The sequence below is a fragment of the Muscardinus avellanarius genome (assembly GCF_963383645.1).
Source record: "Muscardinus avellanarius genome assembly, chromosome: X".
NCBI classification, from domain to species: Eukaryota; Metazoa; Chordata; class Mammalia; order Rodentia; family Gliridae; genus Muscardinus; species Muscardinus avellanarius.
The window spans coordinates 104,578,904-104,602,537 of record NC_137792.1 but is presented as its reverse complement, the minus strand read 5'-3'; the positions used below and the strand labels follow the sequence as shown (position 1 = coordinate 104,602,537).

At 44.9% G+C, this 23,634-nt stretch overlaps 1 protein-coding gene across 1 annotated transcript in view; it reads right to left on the bottom strand.

Moving 5' to 3' along the window:
- MSN (moesin) overlaps window positions 1–6,950 on the bottom strand; it is a gene marked incomplete at both ends in the record, with an annotated part of 29,376 nt that extends 22,426 nt beyond the window's left edge. Inside the window, one exon of the mRNA XM_080718709.1 lies at window positions 6,892–6,950. Within this exon, the coding sequence (XP_080574835.1) occupies window positions 6,892–6,950 (59 nt within the window). The remainder of the gene's footprint in view (window positions 1–6,891) is intronic.
- Window positions 6,951–23,634: the final 16,684 nt, after the last annotated feature.

Genomic DNA, 23,634 nt, shown 5'->3' with positions numbered 1-23,634 from the left:
TTTTTTTAATTTTGAAACAGGGTCTCACTAAGGTGCTGAGGAGCTTGATAAATTTCTGAGGCTAGCCTCCAACCTCAGATCCTCCTTTCTCGATCTCCCAAATACTAGGATTACAGGTGTGCACCAGCATGCCCAGCATAGATCTGTCCCTTCTGACCTCTCAGAAAGCGACTGCCCCTCCTTCTTACAATGGCCCCTCAAAAGCTTGAGGACAGCCGGGCGTGGTGGCGCACGCTTGTAATCCCTGCGCTTGGGAGGCTGAGACAGGAGGATAGCACACGTTCGAAGCCAGCCTCAGCTCCTTAGTGAGGCTCTCGGCAACTTAGTGAGACCCTGTTTCCAAATAAAATATAAAAAAGGTCTGGGAGTATTGCCTGGAAGTAGAAAAGCCCATGGGTTCCACCCCCAGTACCACAAAAAAATGCTAAAACAAGGTCTAAATTGCTGAGGTTTTCACTAAGTTGCTGATGGCCTCAAACCTGTGATCCTTCTGCCTCAGCGTCCCAAGTATTGGGATTACAGGTATGTGCCACTGTGCCCACCTCTGTTATTTTACCTCTCAGAAGCAGGATCACTGTGAGGATTAAAGGACTCAGACATAAGCACTGCCTCATATTCATAAGAACACTTCCAATCTACTCACATCAATTTTCAAGAATATAATATATTGTTATTAACTACAATCACCATGTTATAAATACATATCTCAGATTTATTCCTCTTATCTGATTGAATTACAGCCTTTGACCAGTATCATTCCAACTCCATGCACGAACTCTGTCAGCCCCATGCAATCACTGTTCTGCTTTCTAGTTCTCTGAGATCAACCTTTTTTGAGTCCATGTATGAGCGAAATTATACAATATTTATCTTCCTGTGTCTGGCTTATTTCACTTAACATAATGTCCTCAAGGTCCATGCATGTTGTTGCAAATGGCAGGATTTCCTTCTTTTTATGGCTAAATAGTATTTCATTGTGTACATATACACCCTATTTTCCTTCTCCATTCATCAGTTGATGGACACTTGGGTTGATTCCATATCTTACCTATTGTGAATACTGCTGCAGTAAACACTGGAATGCAGGTATCTCTTTGACATACTGATTTCATTTCCTTTGATCATGTACCCAGCTAGCTGGATCTAGCCCATTCATAATGTGTACAGATTTCAAAACATCACATCATGCATGAAAAATATATGCAATTTTTATTTGCCAATTAAAAATTGACTTTTATACTTTTATTGGTAAAATAATTATCCCTCATGGTGAGGATTAAAATGATACAAACACAGCACTTGGTGTGTTTCCTTCCACAAAAGTTAACAAATTGAAAAATAAAGCATCGAGGCAGGGAGAGTACACAGTAGGTGTTCAATAAATGACACTTCTCAAGAGGCCAGGGATCTTCTGCACTTGATCTTAGTCAAAAGACAATGAGAAGTCGTAAACTTCCTGGTTTCCTCTCCTTTCTGCAACCATTATGAAAGCCTCAAGTCTCTCAAGGGCTCTATTTGGGAGGCAGTAGCTTTCAAAACTAGTACAGCAATCTGGCCAGGGCACCCTACCATCTGGGTTTCCCTCAGAACCACACCCACAGTACGCAAAGCAAACCAACACTCACAAAGAATTACTAGGCCTTGTGGCTTTTCGAAGTTAATAAACCTCTTTGTTCGAGGATTTTTCTGCCCCGGGCTCTGAATCATGCCTTCCTCGCCCTCAGCGGCCACCCCCCTCCAATACAAACGGACAAAGCCCCCAGTGTTGCAGGCCGAGGATGGCGTCATTTGGTTTGGGAGGGGGGGATGAGTAGAATCAGAGCTCTGGGAAGGAGTTGAGATAGAGGCTGAAGGAGCCTCAGGCTCCCAGCTGGACCATAAAATCCACCCCCTGACTGATACCCTCCCCTCTCTAGCTGCTGTCTAGAATGATATTGCTGTCTGAAGCAAAGGACCCAATAGCCTGTGTAGTATCTGGACACTTCTTTTGTCTTGGAGACAGAAGCCTATCCAGGAAGATATGCCCCCTGCCAGCTGCCTTCCCCTGCCCCCGGCATATGCCAACAGTTAATCATACTCAAACGAGGCATTTCCCTTCTTTTTATAGAAAAGGGTTGTCTGGAATCCAAATAGTGGGAACAGAAATAGGAGATTCAGAGATATGAGATACAGAAGTCAATGCCAGAGATAATTTATTGAGAGCTAACCAGATTTGAAAGATCAGTTATACACCATACAGATGGAAAAACTAAGGCCCAAAGGGGAAAGGTTTATGTTAAACATCACAGGAAATTAGTGTCAGAGTCAGCCCTAGAATTCAATATCTGTCTATCCAGTGCTCTTTTGACTTTACCAGGCTGTCCTTTTAAAAGCTTTCCAGATGGGCATGGTGACACATGCCTCTAATCCTAGTATGTGGGAGGCTGAGACAAAAGGATGGCAGGTTTGAGGCCAGCCTCAGCAACTTAGCAGGACCCTCAGCAGCTTAGCGAGATCCTGTTTCTAAATAAAAGAGAGGGCTGAGAGTATAGATGGGAGGTAGAATGACCTTGGGTTCAATCTCTAATACCCAAAATTAAATAAAATAAGACACTCCCCAATACAAAACTTGCATGCAGAGGGAGAATGCAAAACCTTTTTATAATCAAAATGTATTCAGTCATCTACACTACTGCTATTATTACTTGTGAGCTTTATGAATGTCAGCACATTACTCTAATTGCAGTAAATGTGTTTAAAAATTCCTCAGACTAATTTGTACTTTCGCAAATTAAATATCAATGATTACCCCCATGCTATTCAAAACAAAAACACAAAACAAACACCACAGAAGAAACAAGTTCCGGCTAAATCTGAAGTTAAGATATTCTGAAGGCCATCAGACCTCTCTCCCAACTCTATCTTGTGAATGAGACAGGAAGCCTCATGGTATTAGTAAGGAAGCTATCAGGCAGGCATGGTGGCACACTCCTGAATCTCAGTTCCTGGGAGACTGAGGTGTGAGGATCACAGGTTCGAGGCCAGCCTCAACAACTTAGCGAGACCCTCAGCAAATTAGTGAGATCCTATTTCCAAATAAAAAATCAAAAGGGCTGGGGTGTAGCTCAGAGGCAGAATGATCCTAGGTTAAATCCTCAGAGAAAAAGGAAGAAAGAGAAAGAAAGAAAGAAAGAAAGAAAGAGAGAGAGAGAGAGAGAGAAAGAAAGAAAGAAAGAAAGAAAGAAAATCATTTATTATATCTTTACTACATACCAAATGCTTTACACACATAACCCTTCTTTCCCTATTTGCATGGGAATATTGTTTTTCTCTTCTATTTCTATCTTGTTTCTTTGGATTTTATGCAATTTCACATGCCACCATAACTGAGTGTTTAGGGTAGTAGGAGAGTGATAAACAAATAAAAACTAGCCAGGCGTGGTGGCGCACGCTTATAATCCCAGCATTCGGGAGGCTGAGACTGGAGGATCTCGGTTCACAGACAGCCTCAGCTACTTAGTGAGGCCCTCTGCAACTCACTGAGACGCTGTTTTAAAATAAAGAATAAAAAATAGGGCTGGGGGTGTAGCTCAGAGGTAGAATGTCTTTGGGTTCCGTCCCTAGTACTAGCAAAAATAAATAAATAAATAAATAGTAACTTTCATACCTTCAGAAAATGGCTGTGCAGTAGGTATTATTTTTAGAGGAAGATACCAACCCAAAGAGATTCATAATTTTTCCCAAGGTCTAACTAGGAAAATGGGAATGATTTTCTCATCTGAAAAATGGGCTCAGTACTAATTAATTCCTACCCTCACAGGGCTTTGTGACACTCAGAATTCTTGTCACAGTCGCCAGCACACAGTAAGCCCTGGACAAATGTGAACTCTCATCTCTATTAGCCACAGACAAAAACCTTCTCACTTGATGTGACTCAGAGGCCATCTTCTCCTTCCTTCCTCTACTATAGAGAGCTGCATAGAAAACAGCCCCCTCTCACTCCCACCTCCATTCTCCCTTTGTCTTTCCTCTCTCGCCTGAAGTATTCATAGGAATTGAATTAGCCCACTTGAACATGACGCCCATCTTTTTCTCTTCTTTCTTCCTTCCCCTCCCTGACCCTACAGAAGCTCTCATACAGTAGAGGGACCCAGAGAACAAGGGAGAAAGGAAATCAAGAGGGCCTGGAAGCCAGCCTCAGCAACTTAGCTGAAATCCTATTTCAAAATAAAAAAAGGGGCTTGCCAGGCACTGTGGCTCACGCTTGTAATCCCCGCCCTCGGGAGGCTGAGACAGGAGGATCACACAGGTTCGAAGCCAGTCTCAGCTACTAAGTGAGGCTCTCAACAACTTAGTGAGACCCTGTTTCCAAATAAAGTATAAAAATATGTCTGGGAGTAAAAAGCCTGGAGGTAGAAAGCCTCTGGGTTCCACCACCAGTACCACCAAAAAAGGGGGGTGGCTGGTGTGCAGCTCAGAGGTAGAGCACCCTGGGTTCAAACCCTAGTATCATACACAATTAGGAGGGTCTGGAGACTCCATCAAGGTGATAAGCGGACCCAGCATCCTGGACAATAAGTCAAATTCCCACTCTATCACAGGCTGATTGAGAAGTAGGATAATGGCCCATCTGCTGAGGTCACAGCTGCTGGAAATGGGAGCCCCAGTTTTGCTCCTGGAATTATGACCACAGAAGGCACGTTCCCTTGGTCCCTGGAGAGTCTTTGAATGCCAAAACAAAAAACTTCAGGAGACCCTCCTACCCCAGTATTACATTATATAGCACACCTTTCTGACAACACAATTCATAGTGAAGGGACACCCCTTGCACTGTGGATAGCAATGACTGTTTCACAGTGGGGAGTAAATAGCTGCTTCCATGGCATGCATGCGGGATATAAATTACACTCCTACTACATCTGTTACCTCACAAGATCCTAAGTCTCAAAATTTCTTTAAAAGAAACGTACATAAAGTTCACTATCTCGGGAAGAATAAGTTGATTTCCTTCTACTAGAAAGCAAAAACATTTGTCAGAAGCTGTGTGGTGGAGTGGTACGAATGTAGGGTGCAAATTGGACCTCAGCTGAGCACAATTAACATTTAAGTTTTTGTGGGAGTAGGGATTGAGCCCAGGGGTACTCTACCTCTGAGCTTCACCCCAGTTCTCTTTATATTTTATTTTGAAACAGGTCTCTCTTAGATGCTAAGGCTGGCCTTTAACCCACAATCTTCCTGTCTCAGCCTCATAAGTACTGGGGTTACAGGTGTGTGTCACGGTACTCCACTGCAGTTAAGTTATTTACCTTCTTTTCTGTGTACGGTACTGAGGGTTGAACTCAGGATACCTTTGACCTACACCCCCAGTCCTTTGTATGTCTTATTTGTTGTTTTTTTGTTTGTTTGTTTTGTTTTGTTTTGGTGGTACTGGGGTTCCTGGAAGCCCTTCTACCTCTGAGCTACATTCCCAGACCTATTTTTTATATTTTTTTTAATTTGGAAACAGGGTCTCTTAAGCCAGCGCGGCTGGCTTCAAACCTGCGTGATCCTCCTGTCTCCGCCTCCCAAGCGCAGGGATTACAAGCGTGCGCCACCACGTCCGGCATTGTTTTATTAAATTTTGAAATAGGGTTTCATTAAGTTGCTGGGGCTGGCTTTGAACCTGCGATCCTCCTGTCTCAGTTCCCAAGTAATGGGATTATAGGCATACATCGGGTAAGTTATTTACCTTCTGAATCTCATCATTAAAATGAAGAAGCCGGGCATGGCAGTGCATGCTTATAATTCCAGTACTTAGGAGGCTGAGATAGGAGGATCACAGGTTTGCATCCAGCCTCAGCAACTTTAAGACCTTCTGCAACTTAGTGTGACCTTGTTTCAGAAAAAAAAATAGGGCTGGGAGTGTAGCTCAGAGGTGAAACACGTCTGCATTCAATCTCCAGCATCACAAATAAAATTACATTTTTCAGAGTTGAAATGAAGGCTCCACATGCTTACATGTTCTGTGCTAGAGCAAGTAACACAGAATCATGTTCCCCTTCTTATTTTTCTCTTGTTCAGGACCAAGGATTGGATCAAAACCATGGCGTCACAGGTTGTTAAAGTTAAACCTTGCCGGGCGTGGTGGCGCACGCTTGTAATCCCCGCGCTTGGGAGGCAGAGACAGGAGGATCGCGTAGGTTCGAAGCCAGCCGCGCGCGCTGGCTTAGGAGACCCTGTTTCCAAATAAAAATGTAAAAATGGGTCTGGGAGTGTAGCCCGGAAGTAGAAGGGCTTCCAGGAACCCCAGTACCACCAAAAAAAAAAAAAAAAGTTAAACCTTGAGGCCGGGCATGGTGGCGCACGCCTGTAATCCCCGCGCTTGGGAGGCAGAGACAGGAGGATCGCGCAGGTTCGAAGCCAGCTGTGCGTGCTGGCTTAGGAGACCCTGTTTCCAAATAAAAATGTAAAAAAAAAAATAGGTCTGGGAGTGTAGCCTGGAGGTAGAAGAGCTTCCAGGAACACCAGTACCACCAAAAAATAAAAATAAAAAAATAAAGTTAAACCTTGGCCAGGTGTGATGGTACGTGTTTGTAATCCCCGTACTTAATAGGCTATGACACGAAGACCACAGGTTTGAGGCCTGCTTCAGCAATTTACTGAGGCCCTCGGCAACTTAGTGAGACCCTGTACAATTAAGTAGGGCTGGGGGTGTAGCTCACAAGTAGAACACCCCTGGGTTCAACCCCTGATACCCCCCCCCAAAAAAAGCTAAATTTTTCCTCCTTTTTTAATGAGGCTTGATTTGCCTTTGCTTTGGCCTATCTTGCAGGACCAAGTAGACAAGAGGCAGAAGGCATACACGGTCAGCATGGTGGTAAGAGCTACTGGGAGAAGGGAAGGTGGCTGAGGAACAGCAAGTCCCTTTCTTACCTGGTCAAACAGCTGTTTGCCAGTGGTGTTGGGCTGGATGGCAAACTCCAGCTCTGCATCCATGGTGGTCACACGCACACTGATCTAGGAGGAGATCAAAAGGACAGGTTAGTCATCTGGCCCTGTGCTCAGCAGAGGCTGGTACAAGTGTCTCTGTTCAACTACAGAGGAGAGAACAAGGATTGCTAAGAATCTGATCAACTTAGGTACTGGTGGGAAGAGAGGGATCTGTGGATACAAAGAAGCCATAACCTAGCCCCTGTTCCCCACAGGCTCACTGATAGCAAAAACCACAGCCCCAGAGAAATGCTTGCCAAGGGGCAAACAAGAATGCAAACCAGCCTACTACCAAAAAGAAGATAGTGTTGACTCTACTTCGTCCAAGAAGTCTTCCCCACATCCACCAACCAGCTCCAGCCCACAACATTCTCATCCCATCTCTGATCTATAGCTCGGATTTTCTATAACACTGTCAGGCAACTACAGAGGCAAGTTAAGAGAAGGCTAAAGAACGCTGGGTTTCAAGTTTGGCATGGTAATTGGCTCAGTCTACAAACTTGGATGACTCATTCATTTCTGAGGCCTTAATTTCCCTCATTTCTGCAAGGGCATAAATGGGGTGGGGGCAGCTAGTTAAACTAGGTGACCTCCAAGGACCATTTCAGTGCTGACGTCTGTGGTTCTATATACTGCCTTGCATTGTTAACACTTCCTGTATTTATGTCTCATAGGCCTCCCTAGGCACAAGAGAGGAAAGGGGCCTCAGCAGAGGTGGGTGTGGACAATACAGAGGTGTAACCTAAGCCAAGTCTATGGAGGGGCAAAGGGACAGACCCAGACCAAAATAATAGGTAGTCACACACATGATTCCATAGGCACCAGAAAACATTGCCAACGCCTTTACAAACTGATTCCCTAAATTAGGTCAATAAAATTTTGCTATTAGAGCCGGTCATGGTGGCGCACGCTTGTAATCCCTGTGCTTGGGAGGCGGAGACAGAAAGATGGTGCAGGTTTGAAGCCAGCAGCGCTGGCTTAGGAGTCCCTGTTTCCAAATAAAAATATAGAAAAATAGGTCTGGGAGTGTAGCCCGGAGGTAGAAGGGTTTCCAGGAACCCCAATACCAAAAAAAAAACTGCTATTAGAGGTTTATTCTTTTGACTGAAAACTTTGTGGTTATGGTTGTAATGATCATAACAAGCAGCAACTTTCATATATCTAGACTTACTAGTTACTAGACTCTTCATATATTCTACCCGATTAAGTATCAACAATCCCCTGTGAAGTCGAAAGTATTATCCCCACATTGGGGATGAAGAAATATGTAGTTGTCTAAAGTCACAGTGCTGGAGGAGGCAGAATTTGAAACCTCACATTTTAAAACCTCACAATTTTGTGGTGGCACACGCTTGTAATCCCCGCGCTTGGGAGGCTGAGACAGGAGGATCACACAGGTTCGAAGCCAGCCTCAGCTACTGAGTGAGGCTCTCAGCAACTTAGTGAGACCCTGTTTCCAAATAAAATACAAAATAGGTCTGGGAGTGTAGCCCGGAGGTAGAAGGCCCCTGGGTTCCACCCCTAGTATCACCAAAAATAAAAAATGAATAAAACCTTACAATTTAAATGGATATGCTAATTTCCTCTTAAAAAGTATGAAAGTATCCAAGTAAAAGAATTTACCGTGCACTGTCCTCAAACCTAGGATCCTTCCATCTCAGCCTCCTAAGTATTGGGATTACAGGCATGCACTACCACACCTAGCTTGGTCACATAAAAATCTTTATGAAGACTATTTCATGCAAAGAAATACTAAATAAATATGTACAAAAAGTATTTCAAAGCTGGGTGTGGTGGCTTATGCTTGTAATCCCAGCATTCGGGAGGCTGAGGCAGGAGGATCAAGGTTCGTGGACGGCCTTAGCTACTACTTATTGAGGCCCTCCGCAATTCAGAGATACTCTGTTTCAAAATAAAGAATAAAAAATAGGGCTAGGGGTGTATCTCGGAGGTAGACTGACCCTGGGTTCCATCCCTAGTAGCACAAAAAATGTATTTCATACAGCACACAAGTTCAAGTTCACAAACTATGTACACAGAGAGATGGCTAGAAGAACATTCAAATGTTATTCAGACTTGATTTTGAGTAGTGATTTTACTGGGTGCTTTTTCCCTTCTTTACTCAAAAAGAAGCTGAGCAGTGTGGCACACCTGTAGTCCCAGTACTTGGGAGGCTGAGACAAGAAATTCATAGATTTTAGGACAGCCTCGGAAAATAGTGAGACTCTCATCAACCTACGGAGATCCTGTTTCCAAATAAGAAATAAAATTGGGCCAGGCATGGTGGTGCACAATTTTAATCCCAGCATTTGGGAGGCTGAGACTGGAGGATTTTGGTTCGTGGACAGCTTCAGCTACTTACTGAGGCCCTTTGCAACTCAGTGAGACCATGTTTCAAAATAAAGAATATAAAAATAGGGCTGGGGGTGTAGCTTGGAGGTAGAATGCCCCTGGGTTACAACCCCAGTACTGAAAAAGAAAAAAAGAAAGAAAGAAAGAAAGAAAATTGGGCTTGGGGTGTAGCTCAATGATAGAATGCCTCTAAGTTCCCCAGTACCACAAAATAAATAAATAAGTAAATAAATAAATAACCCAAAATAATCATTATATTTTCTAGGATGGTGACATCCTAGACAGGTCACAGAGAAGAAGGAAGGGACAAGCAGACATGTTGCTGGCTAAACAATTCTGATAGCTGGGCTTGAGGGCACATGCCTGTGATCCCAGTGCTTGGAAGGCTGAGACAGGAGGCCCACAGGTTCGAGGCCAGCACACAGTAATTTAGCAAGACCATTTCCAAATAAAACATAAAAATGGCTGGTAGCATAGCTTAGAGAAGAAGAGTGCTCCAGGGTTTAATCCCCCAGTACCAGAAAAAAAAATTTCTGATGTAAGACCAGGCCGTGCTCGGGGAACAAGTTTGTAAATAAATCTCACCAGGGATCCAGAGAGGAAATCTATTTCAGGACTGACAATGGAACAGGAAAGGTCATGAAGGCAGGAACAAGTGAGGCGAGCACCACGTGGGAATGGAACAAGGTTAGCCACCTGGACGTGGTGTCGCCCTGGGCTTCCTGCCAGGCCCGCGGCCCCTGGAAAATGGGCCCTCATAAAATAAGGGGAGTGGGGCCCCCTGGACTGCAGTGTGAGGAAGCACCATGGTCTATCCAATCTTGAGCTTGGGCAGGGGCTACCCAGAAAGCCATGACTGAAGGGACAGGATGGGGATGTTAGACTTCCAAGTACTCTGGATTTCATTCTTACCTCCAGGATTGTGTCTAATTTAGAATTACTTCTGAAGTACCCAAGAATCAGTGGGGATTCACAAAACATTGGCTCTATGAACATGTGGGTACCAAGTGGGTGATGTAAGACATCAGCAGACATAGCACATGAAACAAATAGGGAGGCGAAGACAGCTCGTCACTTTATGCCAGGAACTCTTCTTGCCAGTCTGAAAAAGGCTATGGTCCCCTTCTTAGAAAAATAGTAAGTGTATAACATAAAGTAAATACAAGGAGACCAATTACATTAAAAGAGATATTAAAAATTAACACTCTAGCCAGGCGTGGTGGTGCACACTTGTAATCCCAGGACTTGCAAGGCTGAGAAAGAGGATGTGCAGGTTGGAAGCCAGCCTCAGCTACTTAGTGAGGCGTTAAGCAACTTAGTGAGACCCTGTTTTCAAATAACATAACAAAATAGGTCTGGGAGTATAGCCCAGAGGTAAAAGACCCCTGGGTTCCATCCCCAGTACCACAAAAAAATTATCACTCTGCTTATTAATTATATTTAGTATATTATTTTATTTTTGTGTGTGTGATGCTGGAGATGAAATCCAGGGGCCTTCTACCACCAGGCTACACTCCCAGACCTATTTTATACTTTATTTGGAAACAGTATCTCACTAAATTGCTAAGAGCCTCACTAAGTAGCTGAGGCTGGCTTCGAGCCTGCGCAATCCTCTTGTCTCAGCCTCACAAGCGCTAGGATTACAAGTGTGCATCACCACACCCGGCTCTATTTTATTATTTTATATGCCAGACTACTTCTTCTTAAATGTAAGAATATGCAAAAATAAATTTACATCTAAAGCAGGCATGGTGGTACATGCCTGTAATCCCATTACTTGGGAGGCTGAGACAGGAGGATGGTAGGTTCAAGGACAGCCTCAGCAAATTAGCAAGATTCTCAGCAACCTAGCAAAACCCTGCTTCCAAATAAAAAATAAAATAGGTTTGGGGGTGTAGCTCATAGGTAGACTACCCCTGGGTTCAGTCTCCAGTACCACACATATACATTCTGAAATAAGTATGAGCCAGGCACAGCGGCACACACTTGTAGCTGCAGTAGTCGGGAGGCTGAGGCAGGAGGATTGTAGGTTCACAGCCAATCTCAGCAACTTAGCAAAGCCCTCTTAGCAAGATCCTGTTTCAAAACAGGTATGGGGTGTCACTCAGAGGTAGAATGTCCCTGGGCCCAATCACCAGAACAAAATAAAAGGAAAATGAAGAAGCCAAGTATATAGGTTTGTTTACTTCAGGGTTAATGAGGACTTCTGAGTGAAAAGCAAACTGAGAAGCTGGGGAGGCTGGTAGCTGGTGTTGGAGGCTCTCCAACAATGCTATATTTTAATCCTATTGGCAGTAGCCAACGGACATAAAGAGTGGTCTACAAAAGTAAGCTCACATCTCTCAAAGATCATGTCAACTGAAGATCTTGATTACCAATCTAGCATCTTCAGGACGCTGACCAAGGGTGGGGCCCAGTCTTGGCCCACAGTAGGTACTCAGAAATGTGTTTAAAAAATGTCTTGCCAGGCGTGGTGATGCATGCTTGTGATCCTAGCATTTGGGAGGCTGAGACCAGAGGATCACAGTTCATGAACAGCCTCAACTACTTAGTGAGGACCTTTGCAACTCAGTGAGGCCCTGTTTCAAAAGAACAAAAAATAGGGCTAGGCGTGTAGCTTGGAGGTAGAAGGCCCTGGGTTCCATCCCCAGACCCGCAAATAAATAAATGAATGAATAAATAAATAAATAAATAAATAAATAAAATATTTCTAGCTGGATGTGGTGGAGCATGCTTGTCGGCCCAGTACTTTGGAGGCTGAAACAGAAGAGTCACAGGTTCAAGGCAGGTTCAAGGCCAGTTTCAGCACAGGAAGCCACGTAGCTTAGTGAGGCCCTGTTTAAAAATAAACAATAAAGTAGGACTGAGGAGCTGGGCGAGGTGGCGCACGCTTGTAATCCCAGCATTTGGGAAGCTAAGACAGGAGGTGCGGTTTGCGGACAACCCCAGCTATTAGTGAGGCCCTCCACTACTCAGTGAGACCCTGTTTCAAAATAAAGGATAAAAAATTGGGCAGGGGGTGTAGCTTGGAGGTCAAATGCCTCTGGGTGCCATCCCCAAACCCGCAAAAAAAAAAAAAAAAAAGTAGGACTGAGGGTACAGCTCAGAGGTAGAATGTTCCTGGAATGGAATCAATCCCCAGTACCATAAAAATAAATAAAAAATATTTATTCTTGTGTGCATATGGTACTGGGGACTGAACTCAGGGGAGTTCTGCCACTGTATTATACCTCCTTTTTATTTATTTTTTTCTTTTAAATTTTTTTATTGGTGCATTATATTCAAAACACACAATGTACTTAAACATATTTTTTTTTTTAATTTTGAGATAGCATCTCGCTTAGTTGCTGAGGCTGGCCTTAAAACTGCAATCCTCTTCACAGCCTCCCAAGTACTAGGATTACAGGCGTGGTTGCCCAAGTCCGGTTAGGAAATGTTTCTTCAGTAAATTAATTGGTAAGGAGGGGCCCACCCTAGGTTAGGAAGAATGTCAGACATGCCGGAGTAGGCCAGGCTTCCTCCCTCCTGGATAGAATGTCAACCTCAAATCTGAAGGTGTCCAGCTGAGACTCGACTGGAACTTGTTTCTCCTGAATCCCTCTTCAGAGTTTCTGTCACGCCACTGGATGGCTGCTTCTCTAGTGACAGTAGCCTGAGGTTTCCAGAATTTCATTAGGGACACAGGTTTTAAAAAATTAGAAAGAAAAACAAACACAAAGGAATTTCCAATCCTTGATACCACTGAATTAGTGAGGCCCTCTACAACTTAGACCCTGTTTCAAAATAAAGAATACAAAATAGGGCAGGGGGTGTAGCTCGAAGGTCGAATGCCTCTGGGTTCCATCCCCGGATCCCCCCCCCAAAAAATATCTAGGTGTGTATGGGGGGAGGCGTCATCCTTTCACACATACTACCCCTCCCACCTCTAGTGCAAGAACAATTAACCCTCTGTTAATTACTAAACAACTGAACGCACACACTTCCTGCACCAAGCACTTCTCTGAGCACTAACCCATCTCGGTGGTCTACCATCCAAAGGATGCAATGAACTAAGATCTCTCCAATGCCCCTCACTGGCTGGCCTGAGACTCAAGAATCAGACCAGATGCTGCCTTTGCCTTGGCAGTGGCTGCTGAGGTGCTTTGTTCTATGGGCCGGCCATCTTCACACAAGGGACTCTCTCTTGCCCTAGAGCCAGGAGCTCCCAAGTGAGCAGTAGCTAGCCATGGGGAGGGGGGCTAACGATGGTCTTTTTTCCCCTTTCCCAGGTCACCCAGCTACAAGGTGGCTCTTTCCTGAAGAGAAGTTTGAGAGCAGCAGAGGAGAGAACACAGAAGGTAAAACAACCAGTAGGAACTCTGCTGAAGCCAGAGGGGATAGGCAACTACTCGCCCCACTTCATAAATTAAAAAATAAAAAAAAACTCAAGTAGATAGATGCAGGAGACAGAAGGAGGGATCTGAACTGGAGGCCACACCCATCACCGGCAGTCTCCTTGGACATCACTAAAGCCACATTTACTGCGCCTGTGGTAGAGGCGGGTCTTCGGGACATTCCTGGAGCTCCTTCCACAACCCCACCCACCTCTCCAGTCAGGCAGATTTCACTCCTGCCTTCAGAGGCCGCCTTGGCAACTATTTTGGCCAGGGCCCAAACCCTCTGGCATATGGAGACCGGGCACATCTGGGCAATGCTGCTAGGGAAGGCCCTTCGCCTCACTGAGACAGAAATTGTGAGTCAGGCTAGTTGGGTCCCAGCTCAATGACCTCACCTCCCACCTGCCGTCTCCCCATTTGTCCAAAGTCCCCACTCCCTAGAGGCTTTCAATGGAACTGTGAAGAACAAAGCAGTGGGAATTGGCGGAGGGGAGCCAGAGGAAGAACAAGCCCTCCCCAGGGCAACCCCAGAAATCCAGCCGTCTCTGCCCAGGGAGTAGAGTAGTTACCACAGTGTAACCCAGAAAGCTTTTATTGGCCCAGAGGTCAATATCTCTCCCCTGTTTTGTTTTGTTTTTGGTACTGGGGATTGAACCCAGGGGCATTATACCTCCAAGCCACATCCCCAGCCATTTTCTCTCCGTGTGTGTGTGTGTGTGTGTGTGTGTGTGTGTGTGTGTTGCTGGAGATTGAATCCAGGTGTCTACCTCTGAGCTACACACTCTGTGCTATTTTATTTTATTTTATATGGCACTCAGGATTGAATCCTGGGGCATTCAACCTCTGAAATATACCCCCAGCCCAATTTTCTTATTTGAAAACAAGGTCTCACTAAATTGTGGAGGGCCTCACTAAGTTGCTGAGGCTGGCTTTAAAACTGCAACCCCCCTGTCTCAGCCTCCCTAGTACTGGGATTACAAGTGTGCGCCACCACATCCGGCGATTTTATTTTTTTTATTCTGGAAACAAGGTCTCGCTAAGTTGCTGAGCTTGTCTTCGAACCCACGATCCTGTCTCAGCTTCCCAAGTACTGGGAGATTAGAGATGTGCACCACCATACTCCATTCTTTTTTTTATTTTGTAATTTTAAAATAGGGTCTTCCTACGTTACTGAAGCTGGCCTCCATTCTGGAGTCCTCCAGTCACAGCCCCCCAAATACTGGGATTCCAAGAGTATGCCATCATGTCCAGCTCTAATCTCCATTATTTAAGCTCCAAAATACATCATTTACTGCTGCCAGTGCTGAGTCCAGAGAAGAGCAGGGACTGGTCTCTATTGCCTCTTGGGATGGCAACATGCCTCAAGCATCTGTTTTCATTGAGGGGGAAAACAAGGTTCATTTTGAATCTCTAGCCTAGGAGCCATTCTCCTCCTCCTCCTCCTCCTCCTCCTCCTCCTCCTCCTCCTCCTCCTTCTCCTCCTCCCCCTCCTTCCCCCCTCCCCCCTCCTCCTCCTCTTTCTCCTCCTCCTCCCCAGATCCACTGACTCATTTATTTTTCCCCCAATTCAGCTTCTTCCCTGTTGACTTAGAATTGGTACCTGGTACCGTTATCTGCTCTGACCAGGTACCTGCCCATTTCCAGACACAGCTAATAAGACCTGCCTAGGGTTAACCTTTCCTGTGCCTGTGCAGGTTTCTGGTAGTTTCTAGAAAAGAGAAACCTACCTTTTATTTATTTTTTTTTTTGGTAGTACTGGGGGTGGAACCCAGGGGCATTCTACATCTGAGCTAAACACCCAGCCCTATTTTTTATTTTTTATTTTGAAACCGGGTCTCACTGAGTTGCGAAGGGCCTCACTAAGTAGCTGAGGCTGTCCAAGAACCGCCATCCTCCAGTCTCAGCCTGCCAAATGCTGGGTTTACAAGAGTGAGCCACCATGCCAGGCTCCCCATACGTTTTTTATGTACTAAGGATTCTACTTCTGAGCTACTTCTGAACACCAGGGGTGTTCTACTTCTGAGCTACACCCACATTCATTTTTATTTTCGAAACTAGGTCTTGCTAAGTTACTGTACACTGGCCTCAAAACTTCGATCCTCCTGTCTCAGCCTTCCAAATACTAGGATTACAGATGTGTGCCACTACACCCAGCTCATATCCATACCTTCCTGGATCAGCATTAGTTCTTAAACTACTCCAACTGCTCCAGAAAGCTTGGGAAACAAGGGTCTCCTTTTATTTGTTTTGACCCAGTTCTGCCCTCCAAAAGCTCCCCAAGAAGCATGCCAACTGAGAGACAAAGACATGTTGGTGATTAAGTGCTCTCCCAATCACCACGTTTGGGGCACTAACCCCTCCCAACAATGAGAATATAGCTACCGTGTCTCTGTGAGAAGAGAGCTTTAGCAGAGACCAAAGCAGAGAAAAAACATCAGAACACAGATGTCACCTTAGCAATCTGCAACTTCTTTATCAATCCAACCCTACTTGCACATTGAAACCACAGGCCCATGTGGAAATCCTCCTTCCTTTTTTTCTCTCCCTATGTAAAAGTTAAGAAGGAAACTTAACTCCTCTGAGTCTGTATCTTATTTTAGGTCTCACTAGCAAAAGCAGTTCAGCCAAGACATACGCTCAGAGCAAACAGTGCCCCTTCAGCTCTGTTTCTCTGCCCTGGGTCACATAGCTGCTAGGTGGTATGAACATAGGAATTTTAAAAATCTTGTTCCTGCTGGGCATGGTATAGCACACTAGTAATCCCAGTGCTTGAGAGGCTGACACAGGAGGATTGCAGGTTCAAAGTCAGCCTCAACAATTTAGCGAGGCCCTGAACAACTTAGTGATACCCTGTTTCTAAATAAGAAATACAATCGGGCTGGGGGTTTGGCTCAGAGGTAAAAGGCCTCTGGGTTCAATCCCCAGTGCCACAAAAATTAAATTAAAAAAAAAAAGTCTGTTCCTAGCTGGGTGTGGTAGAGCACATGATTGTAATCCCAAAATTTGGGAAGCTGAAACGGGAGTATCACAGATTAGAGGTCAGCCTCAGTCATTTAGCAAGATTCTGTTTCAAAGCAAAAAATTAAAATAGCCAAGCGCCTTGTTCCACACCTGTAATCACAGTATTCAGGATGCTAAAACAGTACTTGAGAAGCTAAATTGCAAATTCAAGGCCAGGTTCAGCAACTTAGCTGAGACGCCATTTCAAATTAAAGAAAAAAAATAGAAAGGGCTAGAAGTGTAGATGGGAAGTACAATGCTCCTGGGCTCAATCCCAGTACTCAAAAAAAAAAAATTCGAAATTAAAATAAACCAAGTCCTCAAATAGGCAAAACTGCTTTTTGGAGCCACACCCAGCTGGGCTTCACTCTTCTCACGTCAGTTTCCTGCTTGACCCAGCTTCCTGCCTTCAAGTTTCACAGGAAGTACTTGCAGACTAGAATCACAGACCATTTTTGGTTGCCTGAAGATGCCAGTTCTGTCTGGGATGCCAGAAGAGGGCCCTATTCCCTCTTCTCAAGAAAACACCCTAGCAATCTCCAGCACCACATCTCTGAAGCACAATGGAGCTGCTCCAAGCCCCAACTTGGGCTCCATGAATTGCTCCTGGAAGCCGTGCCCCGTTCTGAGCCCTTGGGTGTTAAAATTGCTAAAGACGTGATCAGTTAACTGTGTAGGGGCAGGGGGATGCTTCCAGGCCTAGCCAAAATGCTGTTTCCAGAGACCACTGAGGCATATGCCTATAATTCCAACTACTTGTGGAAGGCATTTGAAGGAAGGCTGCAAGTTGGAAACTAGCCCAGGAACCTTTGTGATACCACATCTCAAATTAAAATAAAAAGGGCTTGGAAGCTGGGCTTGGTGGCGCATGCTTGTAAGTCTAGTACTTGGGAGGCTGAGACAGGAGGATTGCAGGTTTACGCCCAGTCTCAGTTATTTAGTGAGGACCTCCACAACTTAGTGAGACCCTGTCTCCAAATAAAAAAAAATCTAAAAATAGGGCCAGGGGTGTAGCTCCGGAGGTAGAATGCCCCTGGGTTCACTCCCTACCACCATACAAAAGGGGTGGGGTGTGAGTGGGATGTAGCTCAGTGGTAGAGCACTTGAGTAGCATGTGTAAAGCCCCACGTTTAATCTCCATTAGTATAAAACAAAAAGTTCTGTTTTCAATCCCAGGGCTAAGTTAAGGTTGTGTTCTTACCTTTCTCCTACCTTGCTGAGAATCTCCCCAAATTAAAACCCTTGTCCCATAAATAATGGTCTCAGTTCAGGGGCAAAGTATGATAGTGTAGAAAGCAGCTTTGGAAGTCTCTTCCTCCTTCTAAAACAGTTTCCAGGGCTAGGGGTAGAGTTCAACAGTAAAGTTTTGTCTAGCATGCCTAAAGTCCTGGGTTCAATCCCTAGTACTACAAAATCATCAACAAAAACTTGTTTTCCCAATCTATAAAATAGAGGTCTAGTAGTAATCAACTTCACTACCAGGCTACTGGGAGAGTTAATTTAAAATAATAGCCATGAAAGTACTTGATACATCATAAGTAAGATGTGATGATTATAAACACTACTCTTCTAGCCATTTTATTATAAATAAAGTGTCGGGGATGATTTAAAACAAAAACCTGACTATAGAAAACTAGGGGCTGCCCAAAAACCCTCCCTCCAAGAGCCCTTCTAGCATAAAGGACTGTTTCCCTTTGAGGGCACACTATAAAATATAATTACATTTCGAGTTGGCTCAGACAATGTGAAGCCATGCAAAACATTTAAACACACACACACACACACACACACACACACACACACACCCTCCCTGCATTATTCTAAAAGATTTTTCTCTTGAGAGGGATAGGGATTTCCCCCAAGAAGAATAGCCCTAAGGAGAATGAAACACATCAGAGCATCTGTTATTGCCTTATCCTTTTCAAAGCTGCCAGATCTTCCTTCTGTCTTTTGGACTCTGCCCTGTCATTTTCCCCAGTCATGTCCCACCAATATACATAAGCCCTCAGTACAACCTACCAGGACTTCCAAACACAGCTAAAATCCTGAGGATCACAGATCAGTTATAGAATGGCTCATCAGAATTACCTGGGACACTTTTGTGTGTATGTTTGGTACTGGTGATTGAACCCAGGAGTATTCTACCACAGCTAAACCCCAGCCCTTTTTATTTTTTATTCAGAAACAGGATATTGCTAAGTTGCCCAGGATGGCCTCAAACCTGCACTCCTCCTGTCTGTTTCCTAAGTACTGGAATTACAAGAATGTGCCATCACGCCCACTTAGGGTACATTGGGGGGGAGGGGGCTGGGGATGGAACCCAGGGACAATCGACCTCCGAGCTACACGCTCTGCCCTATTTTTTATTCTTTATTTTGAAACAGGGTCTCACTAAGTTGGAGAAGGCCTCACTAAGTAACTGAGGCTGTCCATGAACTGTGATCCTCCAGTCTCAGCCTCACAAATGCTGGGATACAAGCATGAGCCACCACGCCCGGAAGGGTACATTTTTTTTTTGGTGGTACTGGGGTTCCTGGAAGCCCTTCTTCCTCCGGGCTACACTCCCAGACCTATTTTATATTTTTGAAACAGGGTCTCTTACGCCAGCACGGCTGGCTTCGAACCTGCGCGATCCTCCTGTCTCAGCCTCCCAAGCTCGGGGATTACAAGCGTGCGCCACCACGCCCGGCAGGGTACATTTTTAAAATACAGATTCTCTAACCTAGTCCATAGAGATTCTAATTAGATCAGAAGTAGGGCTCAGGCATCAAAGTTAAGAGCCTCAGATAATTTCAGAACCCAACCAGATTTGGGAGCCCACGGCATAGATCATAGCTCACACAGAAACTGTAGCGCCATGTGTACTGCTGGCCCTGGCAAATGGCTCTGTACATTTGAACATAGATCACATCCACAAAAGGCCAAGAATGCAGTCATTCCTCCTACTGCCCCCAAAGTTCCTCTGCCCTCTGGTTTCCCTATTTGTACAGTAAGGCAAGAATTACGCCTGCTCCTCCCTGCCAAGAGCCATTGCTACCCACCACCCCAGACACTATTTTGTGCTAAAGTGATAAAGTAGGAAGCACATAGCCTTATATTATGAAAATCTGAGTATAAGATACAATTCCTCCAGTAACAAGCCATGCGATCTCAAATCTCCCCATTTTCCCCCCATGGTACTTGGGATTAAACCTGTGATCCTCCTGTCTAAGCCTCCCAAATACTGGGAGTACCACCATGTCCAGATTTGTGTGTGTGTGCGTGTGTGCGTGTGGTACTGGGGAAGTGAACTCAGGAGCATTCTAACTGTGAGCTACACGTACCTCAGTTCTATTGTAGTTTCTTATTTTTATTTTGAAACAGTCTCATTAAATTGCAGGCGACCTCACTAAATTGCTGAGGCTGGCCCCCGAAGCAGAGATCTTCCTGTTGCAGCCTCCCAAGTACTAAGATTACAAGTGTATGCCACCAATTTCGGCTTAAATCTCCCCACTTCTTTTTTTTTTTTTTTGGTGGTACTGGTGTTCCTGGAAGCCCTTCTACCTCCGGGCTACACTCCCAGACCTATTTTATATTTTTGAAACAGGGTCTCTTACGCCAGCCTTGCTGTCTTCGAACCGGCGCAATCCTCCTGTCTCTGCCTCCCAAGGGCGGGGATTACAAGCGTGCGCCACCACGCCCGGCTTTAAATCTCCCCACTTCTAAAATGAACCCAAACCTGGCAGGAGTGTTGTTAAGTGCTAAGAAGGTGTTTCCAAAACTTAACTGATTTTAAATATTTGTGAAACAGTCAAAGAACCCAGATTCTCAGACCCAACTTAATGAAACAAACTGTGCAGAGGAGAGGCTTGGGAGTTTACAGTTTAACAAGTGCCCCAGGGGGTTCTTAGCATCTTGGAAGTTTAAAACAACATCCTCTGGCACAGATGCTGGTCACAAGAGAACCTGGCACCGGAGGTCTGGCTGTCCAAAATGCTTGCTGATCCAGAGGATTTCATGCTAGGGACCTTGAAGTTAAGACCAAGCAGAGCAGGCTTTGCAGGCAGGAGTAAAGGGAGATAAGTTTGGAATTGTAGTCAAAAATCTAAGTATGCCAATCTTTTGAGTCACTGAATAAAGTCTTCTACCGTCCTCCTAAGAACCAGACGAAGGGAAGAAACAACTGGTACAGATATCTGGCACCCAAAGACATTAATCAAAATTATTTAATTAGGGCCCGAGGCAAAGCCCTTCTGAATTCCCTGCATTTCATGATGCTGATTATTGGTACAGGGGATTTATCCAGGGGTTTACTACCTCAGAACTAGCCTTTTTACTTTTATTTTGAAACAGAATCTTGGTGACTTGCTGAGGGTTTTGCTCAGTTGCTGAGACTGGCCTCAATCCTGCTATCCTGTCCCAGCCTCCCAAATACTAGGATAACAGAAATGTACCACCACACTGGGGTCTCGGTGTGTCTATCTGTCTGTCTGTCTGTCTGTCTGTCTGTCTGTCTGTCTGTCTGTCTGTCTCTCTCTCTCTCTCTCTCTCTCTCTCTCTCTCTTACACAGGCAAGCCACAGGCTCATGGTCCTCCTGCTTCTGCCTCTGATTCTTAAACACTTCACATTCACTCTTTTTAGGAATAAGTTTCAGGCAAAGGAACAAACTTTAAATTATGTGCTGCCCTTCATGGATGCTCTGGGAACTTAGGGAACAGAAGAGGCATGGTGAGAAGATGCTGTATTTGCATGCTGATAGGAGAAAGTTGGAGAGAAGAGGGTGGGAGTCTAAGACAAATGTGGCTAGCAGGGTTGTATCAGAAGCACCTCAAACTAGAGCTTATCGTGCACGTCTCTTCCCAACTCCTCCATCGAGAATTTTGTCTTGTAGCTTGAAATTGGCCATAGTGGGAGTATTTACACGACAGGAATTGCTAAACAGTACAGATCGTGCCTTTGTCAGAGAGTTGACTGTTAAACATTTACAGGCATAACACTAGACCCCGGACACATGCTAGGTAAGCATCGTTAACAAAATTATGTCATTTGCAGGAAAATGGATGAAACGAGAGAACATTATGTTAAGTGAGATAAGCCTGTCTCAGAAAGTCAAGGGTCAGATGTTTTCCCTCATATGTGGAAACTAGAGAGAAAATAGAAAAGGGACGTCAGATGAAAGAGGAGGGAGATCAGTAGAATAGTGGAGGGGAATGCAGGGGGAGAAGGGGAGGGAAAAAGGAGCCTGGGGAAAGAAACATCAAATAATATATCCATAGATGAAGGTATCACTGAATGTACAGTCTAAATATACAGGGAGGCAGGAGGCGTGCAGGATGGAATGTGGAGGGAAACACACCAAGTGATATATGCATATTTCAATGTGTCACTTTGCTGGGCTTGATGACACACACCTGCAATCCCAGTACTTGTAAGGTTTAGGCAGGAGGATTGCAGGTTCAGGAATAGTCTCAGGAAGTAGAGAGGCGCTCAGCAACCTAGCATGACCCTGTTTCAAAACAAAACATAAAAATAAAAGCTGCCGGGAGTAAGGCTCACAGAATACCCCTGGGTTCAATCCCCAGCGCCGCATAAAAAATAAAAAATGAGTGTATGGCTTTGACACTATAATATATAATTGCAATGCACCTAATAAAATATTTTTAATTCCCATTTTACAAATGAGAAAACTGAGTTTCAGAGAAAGGAAGCAACTGCCATCTTCTAGCTACATGCCTTTGACCAACAGCCGGGGCCTCCTGGCTACATACAAAACCCTGGCTCTCCCCAGAGCAGTAAGAGGCCCATCTTGTCAGCCAAAGGGCACATGACCCAAAGGGGCTTCTCCATCAGCTGAAAGTCTAAACAAGAGCACCTAATTGTGCCTGGTGAGGGTAAAGAACCCAGGACTGAGATATGAAATCCATAAGGGACAGTCCCATCCGTACCAGGAGAGGCTGGAGAGGGGCAGCGAGTGGGCTGAAAACTATAGAAACTCCAGCACATTCTTAAGGCTTTGTGTGTGTATGCGTGATACTGGGGATGGAACCCAGGGACAGTCTACGTCTAATCTACACCCCCAAGCCCTATTTTATTATTATTATTATTATTATTATTATTATTATTATTATATTTTTTGCAGTACTGGGAGTGGAACCCAGGGGCATTACACCTCTGAGCTACACTCTAGCTCTATTTTTTAGTCTTTTTTTTTTTTTTTTTTTTTGCAGGTCTGGGGCTGGAACCCAGAGGCATTAGACGTACGAGCTATACCCCCTGCCCAAATTTTTATTCTTTATTTTGAAACAGGGTCTCATTGAGTTGCAGAAGGCCTCACTAAGTAGCTGAGGCTGTTCACAAACCAGGATCCTCCTGTCTCAGCTTCCCAAATGCTGGGATTACAGGCGTGCCCCACCACACCCAGCTCAGCCTCTATTTTGAAATAGGGTCTCACTGAGTTGCGAAGGGCCTCATTAAATTAGCTGAGGAAGTCTGAACCATGATTCTCCTGTTGGCCTACCAAATGTTGGAATTACAAGTGTGAGCCACCGCGCCTGGCCCCTATTTGTGTGTGTGTGTGTGTGTGTGTGTGTGTGTGTGTGTGTGGTACTGGGGGTAGAACCCAGGGCTATACTCCCCAGACTTATTTTTTTTTTGTCTGGGTCTGGAACCCAGGGTCATTTAACCTCCTAGCTACAACTCCTGCCCTGTTTTTTATTCTTTATTTTGAAACAGGGTCTCACTAAGTTGCAGAAGGCCTCACTAAGTAGCTGAGGCTGGCTGTGAACCACCATCCTCCTGTCTCACCTGCGCCACCATGCCCGACTCTATTTTTATACTTTATTTGGAAACAGGGTCTTACTAAGTTGCTGAAAGCCTAAGTACCTGAGGCTGGCTTTGAACATGTGCGATCCTCCTGTCTCAGCCTTCCAAGCACAGGGATTACAAGCGTGCACCAGCACAAATGGCTCCTATTTTATT